At 43.0% G+C, this 19,991-nt stretch overlaps 1 protein-coding gene across 1 annotated transcript in view; it reads left to right on the forward strand.

Moving 5' to 3' along the window:
• Positions 1 to 259: 259 nt before the first annotated feature.
• The window catches only part of LOC137413423 (putative E3 ubiquitin-protein ligase MID2), a 93,178-nt gene continuing 73,446 nt past the window's right edge, over positions 260 to 19,991 (forward strand). The window contains exons 1-4 of the mRNA XM_078770123.1: positions 260 to 419; positions 7,682 to 8,327; positions 10,049 to 10,144; positions 14,070 to 14,303. Of these exons, the coding sequence (XP_078626249.1) occupies positions 7,707 to 8,327; positions 10,049 to 10,144; positions 14,070 to 14,303 (951 nt within the window). The 5' untranslated portion in view covers positions 260 to 419; positions 7,682 to 7,706. The remainder of the gene's footprint in view (positions 420 to 7,681; positions 8,328 to 10,048; positions 10,145 to 14,069; positions 14,304 to 19,991) is intronic.

The raw sequence follows: 19,991 nt of genomic DNA on the forward strand, positions 1-19,991 counted from the left end.
TCAAGTTTATTTGGTGAGTTAAATCGAGTTTATTTGGTGAGTTAAATCGAGTTTATTTGGTGAGTTAAAGCAAGTTTATTTGGTGATTAAAGCTGAATATATATTATTTTGCAGAGACGTCATTGTTATTAATCCCAATTTAGTGGAGAACTTCTTCCTTGCATTTGTCTCCACCCCGAGAAGATAATGACGTCGATTCTCGGAACGGTGTTCACGTCCCCGAATGACGTCACTGCGTCACGTACTATTAAGGCGTTCACTTCCTGGACCGGTTCCGTGACCAGTGACCACAGGGAAGTTTATCCGGTTATAGATTTTGTTCATTTTATTCCTTAAAGGACGAAAACGTTTTGTTTCTTCCTATGTACATCTTTTGTCTTTGTTGGTGAAGCCTCAGCTTTCAGTACACACCTGATACGGTGAGTCCGATGCACACGCACACCGACCACGCACTTCTGTAGTACACTGTACAGGTAATGTGATACTGTTGATCAGAATGTACCTGTTTTTATCATGTTACCAGGTAAGTCAAAGAATGCAGACCGAGACTAGAACGGCACTCAGTGGAGGGCACATACCTCCACCTGGTTAGCCATATCACTCAATGCAATGGTGAAGAATCACTGGATAAATTAAATAATTATCACATCCGAATCCATATTCAGATCTTCACCAAAATCGAATCTATTTGTCCTTGTCAGACACCCAACCTGTCCACCAAGTTTCGTCCGAATCCGTCCACAACGTTGTGAAATATTTTGTTCACACACAAACAGCGGTGAAAACATAACCACGATCCACCTTTGGCGGAGGTAACAAGGTTTGAACATGTAGACACGGTGTCTGTAACTGGAAGCATCCTCGGTGCAGGGTCTCTGACACAGTGCATCATGAACTCTTGTAATGGGATGAAGTTGTTTGGAATCTGTGAATCCCATTGTTGTCGTGATTCAGAAGAGAGCTGGAACTACACTTGGTAGAGCGCACACCTCCACCAGGTTGAACAGTTTACGGTTTGTATCCACCGATTTAACCAAGGGTTTTACACGGAAAGATAAAGACTGCTTTCATCTTTTCCTATCAACTGCATGAACTGTTTTTATTATTATTTTTGTATACACGGTCGAGGCTCGTGTAAGAGCTAGTCCGAGTACTCTGAATGGATCCGGCCGCATCAGGACAAAAGGAACAGGAGAGAGAGGTAAGGGGGGAAACACAAACAGCTGAGTTGAGGGAAAAAATGGAGGGAGACTTGGACAAACAATAGGGTGGTGGGAATGGGGGAGAGGAGAGGATGCATGGGGTGGAAATATGGATAAAGGAGGGAAAACTGGAAATTTGGAAGGACGAGGGATTGGGGTGTAGAGTCGGTCAACCAGGGTAGAAAAGTTAATGGTTTTGGAATGGGGGATGATCTGAGGTGGTGGTGAACGGTTGCCTTGAAGACCTGGATGGAGGAATGAGATTGAAAAAGATGTGGAAGTTTGTTCCTTAGATGAGGGGGGGGGGGGGGAAGAGGAACAAATTAGTGGAGGTGAGCAGTGATCCTGGATTTCGGTTGTTTCACCAGAAGCGGGTTGATGGTGGACCATGTGAGACGTGCAGAAACCTGGGAAGGGGGTTGGGGGTGGGAAAAAAGCACATATAGAGCACAAGGTGCAAGACCACAAGGAGGCGGTAGAAGACAGAGAGACCCCCGATCTGTCTGCCATGTCGGAGTGATAACCCCCAGAGACTCTGCTTCATCGTGGGAGATTCCAGTAATCTTATAGGTCTTGGTTTCCATAGCGACAAGCTGAGTAAGGTGTGATGCAGGGAACCCAGCCCCTGCATCTGACCATGCTCCCAGAGGGGAGCGCAATACTCCATCAAGCTGTGGATGAAGGTGGATAGGAGTTCAGGTGTGCCAAGGAAGGACTTTGTATGACAGAGAATGTCCAGTTGGCAGCTGGTTTGGAGGCCGACTTTGAAATGTGATTTGTCCAAGAAAGATTATCGCTGATAGTGAGACGCAGGACTTTGAATAACTGAACTTCCTCCAGATGATTGTTAAGAAAGTAGATCGGAGGGTTTGACAGATTGTCCTTTCAGAGAGAGAGAGAGGGTCAGAGACAGAGACAGACAGACACACAGATGATATTTATCAAGATTGAAAGACATATTCCAAGTGTTTGACCAGCATGTCATTTTGTCAAGGTCTGAATAGAGGGAAGTGGCTGCAGCCTGACTGTCTGAAGGATGAGGGATGTCACGGCAGAAGATGGAATCATCAGCAAATAGATATAGAGGATTTTCTCGATCTCGAGGGTCAGATAGATCATTGATGAAGATCAGGAATAGGACTGGACCTGTCGATAATTAAAGCAGTTAAATTTGGTCTCAAATGAAATATCCATTTTAATCTTTGTTTACAAACCTGGGGAGACCAAGGTTGGTGATCCGAAAGAAGCCCGCTCTGACAGAACACCAGAGGATATTTGGAATAACAGGCTTTGAGATGCAAGGCATGACATGACCTAAGACTTGACCTCACATATCATCACATGACAGCTTCCGTTATCACCCTCGAGTGTCGTTCAACAGAAAAGTTTGACGGATTTTGGGAAGAAGATGAGATAATGACAACAGATCGACATGTGGACAGGAATTTAATGATGTCCATTGGACCCACAAAGGGGACTGGATTCGCAAATCCATACCTGCACTGAATCTCATCTTAACGGTGAAGAAGAACCCCAGGGATTACCTCAGCACAAAGGTGTAACACTGAGTTCTGCAAAACTTGGTTCTTGAGAATTTCTAATTCCATAATAATGGCCGAAAACAAACACACTTTCCAAAGTTGTGTTGAAATGATTTTGTTATCCTAAAACAATGATTCATAACTATGGAATTGTTGAGGTTGCTTTAGATTAATAACTCATCCTGGATCCCGTTCAGGTTCAACAGGTGTTTTAGAATGACAATCCTGAACATGTGTTTCATGTTAAAAAGGAATTGTATCCTCTACTCGTACACCACCATTTCATGTACTGCTTCGGGTGACGAAGGTTGCTCACACTTGATGACCAATGCAATGTCCAAGTGGTCAGTTTCATCCCTCTGAAGGACCAATACATATTTGATGTGTACGTTGTGATAAAAGACCTGCCACACTTGTAATCCTCTTCTATGAAAAGGCCTCGCCCTCCTCTTTGTGTTTAAAATGTCATTAGCTCTGTTTGTTGTCAACAAGAAGAGAGATGTTTGTTTCATTTGATGCATCTGTGTTTGTAATATTTGGATAAATAAGAAACTCGGACACATGAGAACATTTATCCCATCATGTCCGTTCTCTACCATCACATTAATGAATGGTTTGTTTGAAATTACACTTGGTAGTTATGAGGGTAGATTGCATGCAATCACAGAATCACAGAATAATAGAAAGCACAGAATCATTCCAGGATTGGTCTCCTATTTTTCCTGCCCCCGGTATCAAATCAGCCTGGGAAATCTTCCAGAGGAAGCTACTCTATCTTATGCACAGATCCATCCCATCTCGTCTTCAGTTGGCCTATAATAGCCGCCCATGGGACACGGCGAGGCAGTTGCTCTGAAACAGCTTCCCTTCTCTTGCTGGAAAGCAAACCCAACTGAAGGCAATCTCAGATCATTCCACAAAGCCCACAACATGTGTGTGTGTCCACTCTCAGGAGAGACAAAAAACATCTGTCCAACCACAAGAATGAACTTTCAAACTTATCTCCCTCCTCTCAAACCTGGTCGCACCTCATTAAGTCTGTCTCAAGATTATGTTCCCGATTCCTCACTTCCCTCTCTTGAAATGGCACCATGGCCGACTCCACTCATGAGAAGGCCGAATGCCTCAATTCTGTGATTGCTTATTAGCCCAGCAGCATTAGGTTAGGACCTAGATGAAATTGGTAGAAAGCTGATTTTTTGCACAGAGCTTCAGAATACCATGTGGATGCCCACAATATAAAGTCCCACGAGTCCCACCTTGTGGCATTTTCAAAATTCAAGATGGCCGCCGGTTGGATGGAAAATACATAAATATGGATAACTTCTGCCGAGAACCTCATAAAAGTGTACTTTTCGTGGCTAAATATATGTTTTAGCACACTAGGATTTTAATAGAATATATATTCAGTGACCTCAGATAATGATATGTAGATATAATCCAAGATGGCTGACAAAATTGCCGCTGCTGTAATGCAAAAAAACATCAAAATCGTGATAAGTTTAATTTGCTATTATTTTATTTCATGCAAAATGTTTCACATTGTGACCACAAGGCCTGCAAGAGGTAAACAACACATGGGGATTTGACATTTAATTACAATACGACACAAAAGCAGACCAACTCTTTGATCCCAGTCATCCAAACCTGATTCTAGTGTTTTGGACAGTACCGTGTTAACTGAATGTCACTTTTCTTATTCCTGACTTCAACACTGTTATCACCCACTAAATCAATGTCCCGAGAGTTTTTGCAATTATGGCCATTACAAACAGTACACAAGAGGGTACACTCCAGACCAGACTTGTAGCAAGTGCATCGTTTTCCACACCCCGCCTTGCATCCACAAGATATCATTTTCAGCACTTTCTCAGGGGCGACAGGCCTATCGGTCTCGATTGGAACAAGTAGTCCCTCTCTGCACTGCCACCCCCACTCAGTTGGCAGCAGTTCATTCCCCTGCCACTGCTGAACAGCATGGTATGCTCTGTAGCTGTGGAATTTGGTAGCTGCCGAAGTAGGTGGGAGTGATTCCAGCTTGAAACCAGATGATGTCAAAGATGTTCTATGGATTGATCGGAAGTACATGAGATATCGGTGTTTGTCCAGTGACTTCGATCGAGCTGCTCCATACAGCTTCAGCAGAAACAGCTTTCCCACTCTCGCTATTTCTTGTTGAGTGCTTTTAGATCGAGAGAAAACACTCAGGCAATCCCAGTTGTCACCATTATCCAACACTGCAAGAGCCTTCTTCTTCCCTTGATTGTAGAGGGCAGAGACGGTATCACATCCTGTTATTGAATGCACAAACATCAGGTGTTGCTTGATGTTCTGGAAGGCTGCTTGAATTGTCCCTATCGAGTACACTTGCAATGGGTTCCATCCAAAGAGCATATGGAGGTCCATGTCTGTGGTAGCTTGTGCTACCAGCATCACAAGCAAATCGGTATCGGTCCCCACAACAACAACCGGTGCTATATCTGCTTTGGCAGTGTCCATGGCCGTTGATACAATCAGGCAATCTGCAGTGCTCTGCTTGACATTCACACCTTTGGCTGCAAATTTTTCCATCATCTTTTTAATCAGTCGATCCTTGTTCTTGCCATTACCCAAAAATGCTTTTTTTCTTGTGGTGGTTTTCATTTCCAGCTCAAACAGAATATCAGCTGATGTGTTCTGTTGTGCTCGTCGCTGCTGTTCTGCTACTTTTGTCGATGAGTCACTGCCATACCCATCAAACACGATTGTGGTCTGCATCCCATAATGTTCAAGTACGTACAAAACGTAGTGGTCACAGACCTGATCATATGTGGCATTCTCAGACCAGGGCAAGCTTTGAAGGAGGTGACCCCCATCGAGGATGAAGCGTGCTCCATCAGGAAGGCTGAGGTGGACACTCACTTTAGACTTCAGGATACTTGCCAGGCCACTCTTCACATTCTTTCTCATAAGCCCTTTATCGAACAAGGAGGGTGGTCGTTTGGCAAATTCATGAATGGAGATATCCCTCCATTTCAGCACTCTCCTTGATCACACGCATGTGACCCTTAGGAATAGTAATGTGCTATTCACCTCCACCTCAACGCCGCGAACAGTGATCTTGTTTCTGTCACCTGATACTAGTATCACCTGATACTACTGTCACCTGATAATAGACTGATACTAGTCACTCGATCGTTTCGTTTTAACTTCATGTCGGCATACATTTTGCCCGTCATCGCCGAAGCTGCCTTGGTGCCAACCGTGACCGCTTGATCTGCATTTACATTTTTGCCGGCAACCACCCCACTTGCTATGTTGACTAGGGAGTCATGTTCTCCATATGAGAACGGAGAGTGCACTTCTTGCCTTCAAATACAGGTTGGAAACCATCGTCCCTCTCAATACTGGCTCGGATGAGACCATCAAGTCCTTTTTCATGAACTAAAGCACGATCAGATGTAATCGGCTCACCACACGTGGGAATGCCACACAGCTCAGCCATCACTTACTCTTGGCCGGTACGCCGAAAGTCTGTAGAAGAGAAAACGGCAAGCATTAAAAATAGCAGAATACACATTCACATAGGCTATGGCTCTCATAATAATAATAGTAGCCATCTTGGATTATATTTACTCATCAATGTCAAGGGTCATACAAGGACATTCATTTGAAATACTTGGGTGACATAACAGATATATTGACAGAAAAAGCTAGGTATTACTTCATGAGGTATATAAGCAGAATAATGATAATTGCAATGTTTTATAGTATAATAGGCAGCCATCTTGGCCGCCATTTTGGATGTTATTTACACTTCATTGTGAATGGTCATTCAGAAATATTTGATTGCAATTCCAGTATGCTGAAACAGACAAAAAGTACACCTCTATGTGGTAAAAGAACAAAATTATCGTGATTTTAATGTTTTTTGCATTACGGCGGTGGCCATTTTGTCGGCCATCTTGGATTATCTCTGCATATCATTATCTGAGGTCACTGAAAGATATTCTATTGAAATCCTAGGATGCTAAAAAATATATTTAGACATAAAAAGTATACTTTTATGAGGTTCTAGGCTGAAGTTATCGCAATTTATGCATTTTCCGTCCAACCGGTGGACATCTTGAATTTTGAAAATGCCACAAGGTGGGACTCGTGGGACTTTGTACTTTGGGTATCCACATGACATTCTGGAGCTCTGTGCAAAAAATGACTTTTCTGGTCTTGCACTTTCCTTTTCTGCCCCTTTCACCCTTTCATTTGCTCTAGGAGTCTAGGTCATCTTCCATCTGCTTGGAAATCAGCCAGCATCACCACATTACATAAAAAGGTGCAAAATCTGAAACACCTTAACTCCAGACCGATCAGCTTCCATCATCGACCTCCTTCTGGTGAAACTCACAAAATCCAAAATCTTAAATCTCATTCTCCCATTCAGGTTTTCAACATAGTTGTTCACCACCATCTCAGATCGTCCCACATGAGCAACGATAATCTTCTCTGCCCTCGATATTTAGATCCTTTATGTTCTGTTCCATCCTGATCCATTCTGTGTTGTACCTTTTACATGATCCTTGACTTTCTCTACAAAAAGAGGAACTGACAGCCGAAGGCTCCTCACTGCCATGGGCTTTGCCACCGAACGATGGCGTGCCTGTTGTGAGTGAGGAGCCGCCATGTTGGCCGCTTACGATGGCCAAAAGTCTTCTTTTTTTTCTCTTTTTTTTTACAATAATTCCATCTCTTAGAGATTATCAACTTATGTTCATTGGCTGGAGGAGTGGGGAGAGGAGGAGGAGGAGGTGATGCTAGCGGGTGGGGAGGGAAGGAACATCACCAGGGTGATTGTTTTTCATGTGGATTGGTTGGGGTGTGTCTTGTTTTCTAAGTTGACAACTGAGTATTGTTTAAGATTTGCTAATGCTGTCTCTTTTGTAACCACTATCTGACCAGCAGGTTCCATCTCTCTCTTCCTGGGGAAATGGCGTCTTATTCTTATTTCGAAGATAGCTCCAATGAGCTCACATGTGCCATCTGTTTGCAACTGTTTGAAGAGCCAGTTGCACTGCCTTGCGGACACTCATTTTGTTCTTCCTGTCTCGAGAATTATTGGGAAAGCAGAGAAGAATCCACTGCCTGTCTTTGTCCAAATTGTCGTGAGGTTTTTCCTCAAAATACAAAACTCCATAAGAATGTGATCCTTGCAAGGTTGGTAGAACAGATGAAGCTGAGAGAAGGTGAAGGTCGTCAAAGTGTTGGGGGTCAGGCTGAGGGAAAGGATGGTGAAGGTGATGTCACAGTGAACAGGAGGGTGAATGTGGGAGGCCGTGAGAGTCACTGTGAGGAGTGTAATGAAGAGGCAGCCATGCGGTGTGTACCATATGAGACCGTGTGCTGTGAGAGACACGTGAAGCCCCCTAAACACAAAGGGCACAACCTTGTGGAGCCGGAAATGAAAGTGGAAGATCCCGGATGTACCGAGCATGGGAACTCAATCCACTTCTACTGCAAGGACGATGAGAGCTTGGTGTCTCTGTTGTGTAAAGGTGAACATCAGGACCATGAAGTTGTACCTGTGGAGGTGGCTCTTGCTGAATTCAAGGTATCTGAATCAGTTCAAAAATTTTTTTCTCATTTCTGTGTAATTTGCTCAGGAATTGGTTTTGGCTTTATAATGAAACTAGCCGAATGCACCCGGCGTTGCCCAGGTTCTTTTTGAATGAATTTTCTCCTATAATTCAGCTTTTACTTGTGGCCGTAGAAGATTGACTACTATAATTCAGCTTTTACTTGCGGCCGTAGAAGATTGACTACTATCATTCAGCTCGGCTTTTAATTGTACTTACTTTTTCCACATGTGAAATTTGCATTTATGTTTATTTAAATTATACAATGGACTACAAAATGTAAATGTTTCATGATATTTGTTATATTATATCACCTTTATCTATATTGTTGAAATGAAGATCAAATAGCTGTGTGTTGAAATATGTTGAAAAAGTCAAAACTTTACATGGGGTGTCCTTACTTTTTCACGTGACTGTATAATTCAGCTCAGCTTTTAATTGCGAAATGGGCCCAGCCCGGCCGATGCGGCCTCGACCGGTCTCGCCACCTAGCCTAAAACACCCCTCCTATCTTTCACCGTTCAGGAGATTAGCTTGCGCAAACAAACAAACAAACAAACAAAAACTTTATAAATATAGAAAATAGATAGATATATGAACGAATTGGTTACCCTCCTTATTTTAAAAAGACAGTTGACAATAATCATTTGAAATAACCGGCCGAGACTGCAACCATTGTCGCACATAGCCAGCAATGTCACCTGGTGTTGAGGACTCTCAAAGAAGAGCAGACCACTTGCTACCTGCAGTCCAGGAAAGAATTCGGAATTTGATTACGTTACCAGTGATAACTCGCCGATGCTTTACAAAGGACAGTGTTGGAACTTTAACATCCACCAACTAATAAGACCAGAGAGGACACCCAGTTTTAACGTCTATGTAAGGCAGACACATTGAGGTAACGCCCGGCCTGTATGTCGGAATACACTCCTCGTGTGTAACATCTTTCTCGTTTATAATGGTGGATTGTAGTTTATGGATACAAGAGTGTGGGGTTTAGCTTATTTCCATATTTATCCAATCATATTCACAAATCAATATTTTAACCCAAATTATCTTAACCACATGATGTGCTTCCTTCACAGATCAACAAAAGTGTCTTGTCGTGCTAATGTCTCGCAGTTATTAATTCAGCACAGTCTCGCCAGCATTGGGTTGGCTTAGCGGTTAGGGTGCCGGCTTGGGATCCGAGGATCCTCGTTTCGAATCCCGGTCGATCATTGAATTAACGCCAAGAGGGTTGACTCAACCTGCTCATCCTTCCAAGGTCGGCAATTTTGAGTACCAGTTCACTGGTAATTCCCTGTGTGTCGCAAATGGTGACTAACAGGGTTGGCAGCAGGAAGGGCATCTGGCCATAAAACATTGTTTCAAAAAGGGGACCACGGTTCCCCCAAAAAGGCCAAACCTCTCCCTGCGGGGGGAAATGGCCTCTGAAAGTGGTTCTTTTTTATTCTCGCCAGGAAATGATTCCAGAATCCACATTCGAGTTCATGTTCCTCTTTTCTGTTTTCATCCCGCATCGGCGTCATTTAAATAAAGGACATTTTTCCATGTTCAACTCGTAATCTACAATCATTGTGATATTTCTCACAAATGTATTTCAAGTCGATATTTAAAATGATTGTAAAATATTTAATTTCCATATAAATTTTGTTTTTTTTATTGTTAACTGAAGTTTCTTTAATCCATGCAGGGAATTTTGGCTGCAAAGTATCCTCCTCTCGTTGAGTCGATAAAGCAAGTTGGGTCCCAGATTCGGCAGGTGCATCACGAGGTTCGGGATGCACAGGTAAGGGACATCAATTATTGGCTATCATTATAATAAAATGAAAATAAAACATGGAAAAACATTACAATCTGCATTTTAAGAGACTATAATCTTTTTCGTATATTTACATTAATTGTGAAACAAGATTGAAGTTTGTTGGATTTTTTTTTTTTTTTTTTTTTGCATTATAACAAATTAAAATTGGACAAAACAATAAGAAGAGAATCGAGATGGATGGGAATAAAAGAAAATAACATTCCAGGTGATCGCAGAAACAATTACATCGAGATGTTTATGAGACTTTCAATCCTTACTGTTTGTTCTCAGGAAGATGTTTTCATGTTTTCTTTCAACTTGCATTCATATTTTAGACCCATACTTTTTGATTCAATAATTAGGTATATATCAAATATTCTCTCGTTAATACAAATCTGGACTTGTGAAATGTTGAAACCCCGTGGTTTGGTGGAACTGAGCAGCATTGCAGCCGGGAGTGTTTCCATTTCTACTTTATTTTTACAGCGTAGCCCATCGGGCAAAGCCGTCTAGAACGGTGTTTGTCTGTCCAAATGTATGTATGTATGTATGTATGTATGTATGTCCCCTCAAATGTACACCAATCAGAGCTGAGGATCTGGTTACCTGACAGGGATTATGTCATGTCATTACGGCGTGACGCCGGGCATATCGTTGAACCTGTCATGTATCACAATCTGTATGCTCTACCTGTACGTTTTTCATTCAGTCTGAAACAAACAAACACGTGAAACACATGAAGTAAAACACGTGAAAATTAGAACGGCACTCGGTGGAGAGCATTCCTCCGCCTGGTTGGCCACATCACTCAATGGTGAAGAATCACTTTAAAAACTCTACTAGCTGGATCCGGATCTTCACCAAAATTGAATAGATTCTTCCTTGTCGCATACACAACCTCTCTGCCAAATTTCGTCCGAATCCGTCCACAACGTTTTGAGATATTTTGTTCACAAACAGACAGGGTTGAAAACATAACCCCCATCCAGCTTTGGTGGCGGAGGTAATAAGGATCTTTTATAACACTCGATGATCGTGGCTGTGGTTCTTTGTTGTTGATTGTGGGATCCTTTTTTTTTTTTTTTTTTTTTTTTAACCCTCACCTGAGGAGAGTGTGTTGCATTTGAGTCCGTTTTTGCTTGTCTGTCTCTTTGACTTTGTTTGTCTGCACAGAATAAATATTTTTTTTCTGCAAAGGTTGGTCCGATTGACAGGAAATTTTCAACATCTGCAACTCCACCTGTATAATTTTTAATGATAATTATGACGTCAAAGGTCACGTGGTTTGGCCGCCATCTTGGAAAAACCGAGAATCTATGAACCTCTATCTCCGACAGTGCTGAATAGAAAAAATTGAGACATGGCTCATTGTAAAGAACTCTCCATGTGGAGTAAATTATGTTAATGATGATGTCATAGGTGCCTCCATTATGACGTCATAATTCGACATGAACAAAACTTCATCCGATCAAGATGAAATTTATTGAGCATAATCTAGGAATAAATTGGTGGAGAAAAAAGAATGACGTCATCGGTCACGTTCGGCCGCCATATTTGATTTTACACAAAAGCCTTAGAAACCACTGAAAACATCCTGGTGAGTGTTTGCAATCTCTGATTGCTCTTTCTTGTTGCTTTTGCAAAATATCACTGCTGTATATATAATTTTGTATGCTCGTTCTGTGTCCTTCTAAAGCGGGGGTTCTTTACCTTTTTGAGTCATGGACCCCTTTTTGAGAATCTGCGAAAGCCTCTCCCCAGAAAAATGCACATAAACACAAAATTTTGCATACATTGAATAAATTGTATTGCATCGGAAAATTCTTTCCTTCACATCCCGTCATAATCAGAATAAAAAAACAATCTTTACAAGAATATATCTCACTTTTTTATGCAAAAATCAATGACCATTCCCAGAATAAAATGCAATATATCCAAATTGTGCAAATTAAACAAAAAATTAACTTTAATTCTTCTGAAAAGTACATTTCAGTGAGAAGGCTGTTGTTGTTCGGCTTCAATAAGAAGATGAAATTGGGGAGTGGTCTTTGACAAGGCAACACGCATGTCATGTTTGACATCCAATCGATTTCTACTTTTCGTTTTGATGGTAACAAGTGCTGAAAATCCTGATTCGCAAAGAGATGTGGTTGCAAACTGAATCGGAGCTCCCAGAGATCGCTTTGCCAGACGAGGGTCGGCTTGTGTCAAGGAACACCAAAATTCTCCAAGACTCTTCGACTTGAACTCATGTCGTAACATTTCCTTTGTCCTCAGGTCAATGAGGTCATCTTTGGCAAGGTCTGCATCATTAATACAGTTTATATCAGCAAGGAAAGGATTACGAATCCACATTTCAACTTTAAGGTCATCTGAGCAGAAGTAACCTTCGAAAGAGTTCTGCAGAGTTTCCAGGTGTCTGCACATTTCTGCCTGCAGAGAAATAGTCAGGGCTTTGTCTCTCTCGACTTCATCCTGCAGAAGCACTTCCTCCAGCATTGGAAAGTTTGCATCGTTGTCTGCCTCCAATCTCCTCTTCCACGGTGGCAGCTTGGCCAGAAGAGCTTGAAGGTTTTCAGCAGCATCCATAATGGTGACTGCAGGGCCTTGAATCGAAAGACTTACCACATTCATATGGCCAAAAACATCCGCCAAATAAGCCAAGCCGTGAATTAACTCCTCCCTGTGAAACTTTTCCGATAGTGGACTTTCCTTTTCTCTCAAAAAAGTGAAACTTCTGCCCTAAGTTCCATCAAGCGCTTCAGGATTTGTCCTCTGGAAAGCCAGCGAACTTCTGTGTGGTCGAGAAGAACTTCGTATTCTGCTCCCATTTCGTGACAAAACCCCTTGAAAACGCGATGGTTCGGAGCCCTGGCTCTGATGAAGTTTACGACTTTCACGGCAGTCGACAAGACTTCTTTCAGGATTGTTGGCAGAGTCTTTGATGCCAGTGCATGCCGATGTAAGCAAGAATAAGTACACAACATCCTGCACATGGACAAAAAATATAACTTTTTATAAAAAACTAGCGAAAATACATTTTAAATAATTTTTTTGCGCCTGGTTCACGGACCCCCTGAAGCCCATCCACGGACCCCAAAGGGGTCCATGGACCACAGGTTAAGAACCCCCTGTTCTAAAGGGTTTCTACTGTTGTAGAATAAGAAATGTTTCCGTTTAAACTGCTGTGTGAATAATCCCAACATTAGCGCTTCTTCCTCTTCTTCAAACTCGCAAAGAGGCTTTTAGACCTGGCAAATTCGTGATTAAACAAACTATTTTTTTGGCGGTGATGTTTGGTTCCTGTGTTTACAGCGTTTGTCTCTCCGTATGTGTGTGTGTGTGTGTGTGTATGTATGTCCCTCACATATTTATCCCACATATCGGGTGAGTTTTACAGCCGATAATTACGCTTCTGAAAGGTGGAATGTAAGTAATGCCATTTGGCTTTGCTCGTTATGTTTCCTTCAACACCCTTCAGGGAACGTTCATATATTACGTCATATACCTGGTTGGGGCAAATTATCACACTTGATGATTGGGCGGAACTGAAATTATGAGAACAGGGCGATTATACATGATGGGGGGGGGGGGGGGGGTGTGCATGACCAACATATATAATAAACCAGTGTCAGTGTCTCGATGCAATCTCTTCACTTCCATGGTGACAGACAGCTGAGAGATTGAAGTACTTCAAAATAATTTAATACTTACATTATTTGCTGACTGGTATCTCCACCCAGGTCATACGATCCTCTTCAAGTAAAGTATCAAACAAGCTCGGCTACGCCGCTGTTAGACTTTCGGTCTTGTTTCCTTCAAAACGGATCCTGAAGTCGCTTTGTTGTAATTCCAACCTCTCTAATTTTCAGTGAAACTTAAACAAACCTTCGTAAATGATTTTCCCCAGGTGTCGAGCAAAGAGAAGGAGGAAAGGCTGGAGGGGGACAGAAGAGAGATGTATCGAGCTGTGGATGAAAAGGTAAATCGGATGAAGAGGTGGCTCAGTGAGAGACAGAGTGTGAAGCTTTCTCACCTTGAACACCAGAGAGAGAACTTGCAACAGGAGATGGATTCTCTCTGTGAAGAAGAATCCACCCTCAAAGCATCACTCAAGGAGATGGAGGCAGTTTCATTTCTGGAGGTGAGGCTGATTCTGAACATCGCATAGAAGACAAAGTTTAAGAGTTTCACTTCAGACCGAGATTAGTATTTCAGAATAGGATATTGAGGCTTTGGTTTGAATTTGGCTGACAGACACAGACACACACGCACACACACACACACACACACACACACACACACACACACACACACACACACACACACACACACACACACACACACACACACACTTGCAGACACACACACACACACACACACACACACACTTGCAGACACACACACTTGCAGACACACACACTTGCAGACACACACACTTGCAGACACACACACTTGCAGACACACACACACACACAAAACACACACATACACACACACACACTTGCAGACACACACACGTATCACAATTCCATTGATGAATTGAACAATATTTGGTGATTCCTAAAATCTAATATTGTTACAGCCCCCACCGCCCCCCCCCCCCCCAGTCTGCACTGGTTGCCTGGTTCGAATCCGGTTAGTGTCAAAACGACCGCAACCTTCATCTACCTCAAATACCCCCTGTTCCATTTGCATTTGATGACCTTTGACCTTGTTACCACACAGATTGGATTCCCCAAAGTGAGTGAGCGACATGCTAGGACAACCACAATTCACCCAGAGACCAAATCTAGTTTATATTGCTTATTGCAAATGCCATGGAGAGGAAATAAAAGGTAGCAAAGCATGAAAAATATGTAGGCCAACAATAATTCCCCTTGCACAACTACCCGGTATACGCCCACAATTGAAGGAACAAATTGTCATTCCTCAAGTAGCCCAAGCCTTATCTGGCCCTGACACAAGAGATAGACGAGGGACATTCACAAGAAAAAAAAAAACTTCTGGGCAAACAGACTTGTTTTCAAGTCCACAGTTGTTCCCTTCGGCAGGGGTGAAGGAACGCCACCCGGCATAGAGGCGTGGTGTTGGCAGGCGTGGTCTCTGCTGAATCTGCCTGACCAGCACTCGGGCTCCTAGCTGCATCGTGCTCCCCATAGTCCTGGGATAAATGTATGCAGGCAGCGAGAGCATCTTCGCCTGCATCCCACTTAATAGAAAGTCGCATGCCAACGTCACTGGGTGAGAATTACACCACTCCACTCTCACTCACCATTGGTGGAGTGGCCCCTGTTTGACCCTACATCCAATGTGCTGGGGATATAAGATACCATCAGAGGCAGTAGATATAGGATACCAGTGCTAAAGAGAGATAGACGGCTGCTTGCAGTCCCTGGTCAATCTGCCTGAGTGAACTGCCATACTCGCCGGCGCTGAAGCAGCTCTCTGAATATTTCCAGAGAGATGTTCACTCTCACAGGCATATGGACAGATGAACGAATTGGAGCACAGGAAGAGCAGGAGAAATTTGCAGGAAGTTTCTCATCACTTGGTCTGGTGTTCAGAAAGTCCAGAACCAAATCTATCACCTCGTCCATAAAACCTGGTGTAGGCTTAATGGTTGAGGGGGCTGGCTCAAGATCTTAAGGTCTTGAGTTTGAGCCTCTGAATTAACGTTAAATTGACACCAGGTGGTTTGACTCAGCCTGCCACCCTTGTGAGGTCGTCAAAATGCATACCAGCTTATTGGTAACGGGGCATTGCATCAGGCATTGCATCAGCAGAACAGCTGCACCCACAGAAGATGATGCAACCAAGTAGCCACAAGCTGCATACAAAACAACAACAACAACCTCGTCCAGAAGGGAGAATTTGCCATTGGGACAAATCTGGATCGGAAAGTTCGCAGATCGTATCAGTCCCATGGAGTCACAGAAGTCCTTTCCTGAATTGCCATGGCTGATAGAGGTACCAACACCCAGCCAATTTGCATGGTGACAATTGAAATTTGCCACATATGGAGAAGAGAGAGAGTTGGGATGAGTGGGAAATGTTGGTCCTTGTTGTTTGAGAGAGAGTTGAAGATGGAGTCGTCACTGTTTGGAGAAGGGTATAACACACAGACAAACAAGAGTTAGGGGAATAGGGGAGAGGAAGTTGCTGCCAGAGGTACTCCTGGGGGTTGGAAGGTCTAAGATCATTACAAGGGCAGTGAGAAATTGAGTTATTGTAAAAAGCAACTCAGCTCTTGTGGCGGAGCTCAGGCCTATAAAATTATAGGAGACAGATACACGTGATTATGACCCATCAACATACAACACCAAATCATAATTTTGGAATGGATTGTCTCTCGTCAGGTCGTGGCATTAGCATATGCATCACGACCTCCTCACAGTCATGCGGCTATACATCTTCTGTGGTAGGCAAAAGAGAAGTAGGGTTCAGTGGTGGACATCGCCGAATTATGTTGTGGGTCACAGCTATTAACACAAGTTCATATGTGGTAGCTCTTGAAGCTGACAAATGGTGCATATTTGTTCTTAATAGGACAGTGGTAACAGCATGTGGCACCAGAAGGAGCGTTGTGCCTAGAACAATAGATTCTGTAGCTTGTGCTGCATAGGAGGTTGCTGCTGCTGCCCTCAAACACAGTGGAAATCCTGAAGCCACAGGGTCCCAATTTTGTGCCATAGTAAGCAATGGGATGCATCTTTTCTCCATGCTTCGGTGTGAGTACCGCTTGAGCGAGGCCAGGCGTTTCATGGGAGTACAGATGAAAAATAATGTGTCTATCGTAATTTTGACTGGTCGCATACTTTTAATTCGTCCTGCATCATTCATTTGGATGCGTTGTCCATAGACGGTTCAAAACCTGATCTAGTTGGTCACGAGAGGCATTTATGACAGCCACATGCAGGATGTCAATCACCATGAATGTGGAGGAAGTCGCCTCACTCTTCCTTTCCCATCGGAATCCATCGGAGCCAATTTGCCAGAGTTTGGCATCATGGAAAGCTCCTGAAGCTATTGCCTCATCCTTCAGAGACTGTTTTTAGCCTCGTGATCATTGGACCTATATCCTCAGCCAGATATCCCTCGGCCAAAGCCAAAGTAATGTGCGGCGTTATCTCATGCAGTTGTTTAAACAGATCCAATTGTTCCTTTAACAGGTGTACTTCCATACCTATTCCCTGTTGTCCTATCCACAGTGATCCCAATGTTACGTCATACCTATTTGGAGGTGTGGAGACGCTCTCTCTGCATAATCTGCATCATCATCTTTTGCGTCATATTATACTGAATAGTGCAGATGAGGTTTCCACTGCAAAAGGTCTATCCGGTTATGAGTTATCCAGTCCTGTACTTGAGACACACAATTCGTCAATTTTGCAAAATGAGCCTTCAAAGTACGAGAAAGCTCGTCGTTATCCAAAGTCCACCAATACACAACCCTTTCAGTGGTTGTCTGCAGAAAATTAAAAACAGTGTCACATGATGACTCAGGCATTTCTAAATACGCCCCATTAGGAGAACATTTTACTGTGCAATTTAGTCTGCATAGCAAATCGCTGCCCAATAAGTTGACCAGAGTATCTGCTGCTAGCAGGAATGCACGCTGTCCTGACAATGGTCCTCATTCCACATGTAATTTTTTGTTACAGGAGTTGATATTGGTATTCCTGATAACCCAATTGCATTTATACGTGCTTGTGACAGCAGAACATTTGGTAAGTTACTATGCATAATTGTCGAGCGTGGGGCGCCTGTATCTATTAGGAAGGGGATTTCTTGCCCTGATACCTTCATAGTTAGGGTCGGTTCTTCGGAAGGTTTAGAAGTTGGTAACCGTAATGCTGATGTTTGGCCCAGGCACACCTATTGTTGTTATGGTGTGAAGGGGTTTTGCATAGTCCACGCAGCCTGATTTTGGGGCCATGGGTTAAAATTTGGGTTTTGGATTGGCCGTCATGCAGGCATACCTTTGTTTGGGCACTGCTTGGCTCAATGTCCAACTTGGCTGTACCCGTGGCATGTGTTCCTGCCCACATATGGTGTTGTTAGATCCTTGGCCACGATTACCTCGCGTACCTCTCTATTGCTTGCGATACCCTCTATCCCCTTCCTTTTGCATTGACCTTACTTGCAACTGCATTAACTTATTAGAAGCTTCAACACTTTGCATCAATCTTGTGGCAGTGTCTGCTCCTTTTTGGTCCATTTAGCGAAAGCAATGGGCGACATTTGGCAAAAGTGCCACTGTATCTTTTGTTTCCCACTCCAAGCATGTTTTCTTTATGTCGGACTGTAATTTTGCATTTAGCCCGTTTATGAAAACGTGGAAGAGGCATTTTTCGCCTGCATCACCTTTCATTCCTGAATGTTTCCTAAACACCGTCCGCAATCGTTCTAAATAGTCCGTCAAATCTTCGTCAAGTTTCTGTTTGCATGCCTGAATTTTGCCCCAATCGATTCCAGTGGGCACAATTTCCAGTGCTTGTTTAAGCAGGCCGATATTTTCCTATCTTATGCTTTTGATCCAAAATTCCGAGTATGGCCAATTGGCTTTGTTTAAATTGGAGTAATAGCCCTTCAGCCACAACCATATATCGAACAGGACATTCATATCTACGTATGCTGGTTTATTATTGACACATTTTATTACCTTCGCAAAAGCGGAAGGTTATGTTTTGATCGCTGTGTATTTATTTGTATGTCTGTGTGTGTGTGTGTATGTTATTCGCATAACTCAAAAAGTATTCAACCGAATTGCATGAAATTTGGTGGGATGATTGGTTATTATACGGGACACATTTGATTAGATTTTGGGAGCAATCGGGTCAAAGGTCAAGGTCAAGGTCACGAAAAGGTCAAAATCGTATTTTTACCAAGTACAGAACAGTAGCTGCGGCGAAGGTATGCGCTCTACCGAGTGCCCGTTCTAGTTGACAATTATTATTATTGACAATTTGTTTGACAAAAATTTGGAATGCAAAACAATGTTTATTCACCAAAAATTATATATATATTTGTGAAATTTATGAGGATCATCCCGACTGGGGCATGGACCTCACAATGACACTTAAATCGGTCGCTGACCAGGGTCGGTACACATGTACTTGTCCATCATTTTGTCCCGGGAATTCTCTTGCGGCATTTGCAGTACATTCCCATCATCTTCATGATCATTGTCTACATTAATTATGACACTTGAACTCTTGGGACTCATTTCTTTGACATGAGTGATGCTTTTAGTGGCTATCCGCCTCGGTGTTGCATAACTTTCAGTTGGTCTCTCTGTCGTCGTGGTACTTGTTGAAGCCTGCCCCAACTCATCTCTTAATTGTCTCGATAATCCTCTATACAGAGATTCTGCCGCAGCCATACCCAATGCTCCCCATGATGACGGTGCACTTAGCATCACTGGGGCATAAGGTGGTGGCGGCGGCAGCTGCCAGTCGTCATCTTCATTTTCCTCTTCAACAATTAGCTCTGCCTTTACGGCTCTTTGCACTTTCTTGTCTTTCCCGATTTCCAGCGGCATTTGAGTTGTAACTTCATTGAGAAAACCCTGTGCCTTATCGAGATTATGTCTTGAGCTAGATAAGGCTGAAAAAATGATATTGCTGGTCTCTGGTCAGACCAAAGTTGCAGAATTCATGCGGCGATGGGGGTTTTTTTTTTGCTTTTTTGCAAAGCATGGATTTGCACATATAAAGGTGTTGTTTTTTGTGTCCTCATGCCTTGCGGTCCTCCTCATCTGCCGTGGCGCCGTCCAGAGAGAAATTAAAGACAGCCAATGGGACTTGTAGGCCTTTTTGTAAACAATGAA

The sequence above is a fragment of the Myxine glutinosa genome, chromosome 1 (assembly GCF_964187855.1).
Source record: "Myxine glutinosa chromosome 1, kmMyxGlut1.1, whole genome shotgun sequence".
Lineage (NCBI taxonomy): Eukaryota > Metazoa > Chordata > Myxini > Myxiniformes > Myxinidae > Myxine > Myxine glutinosa.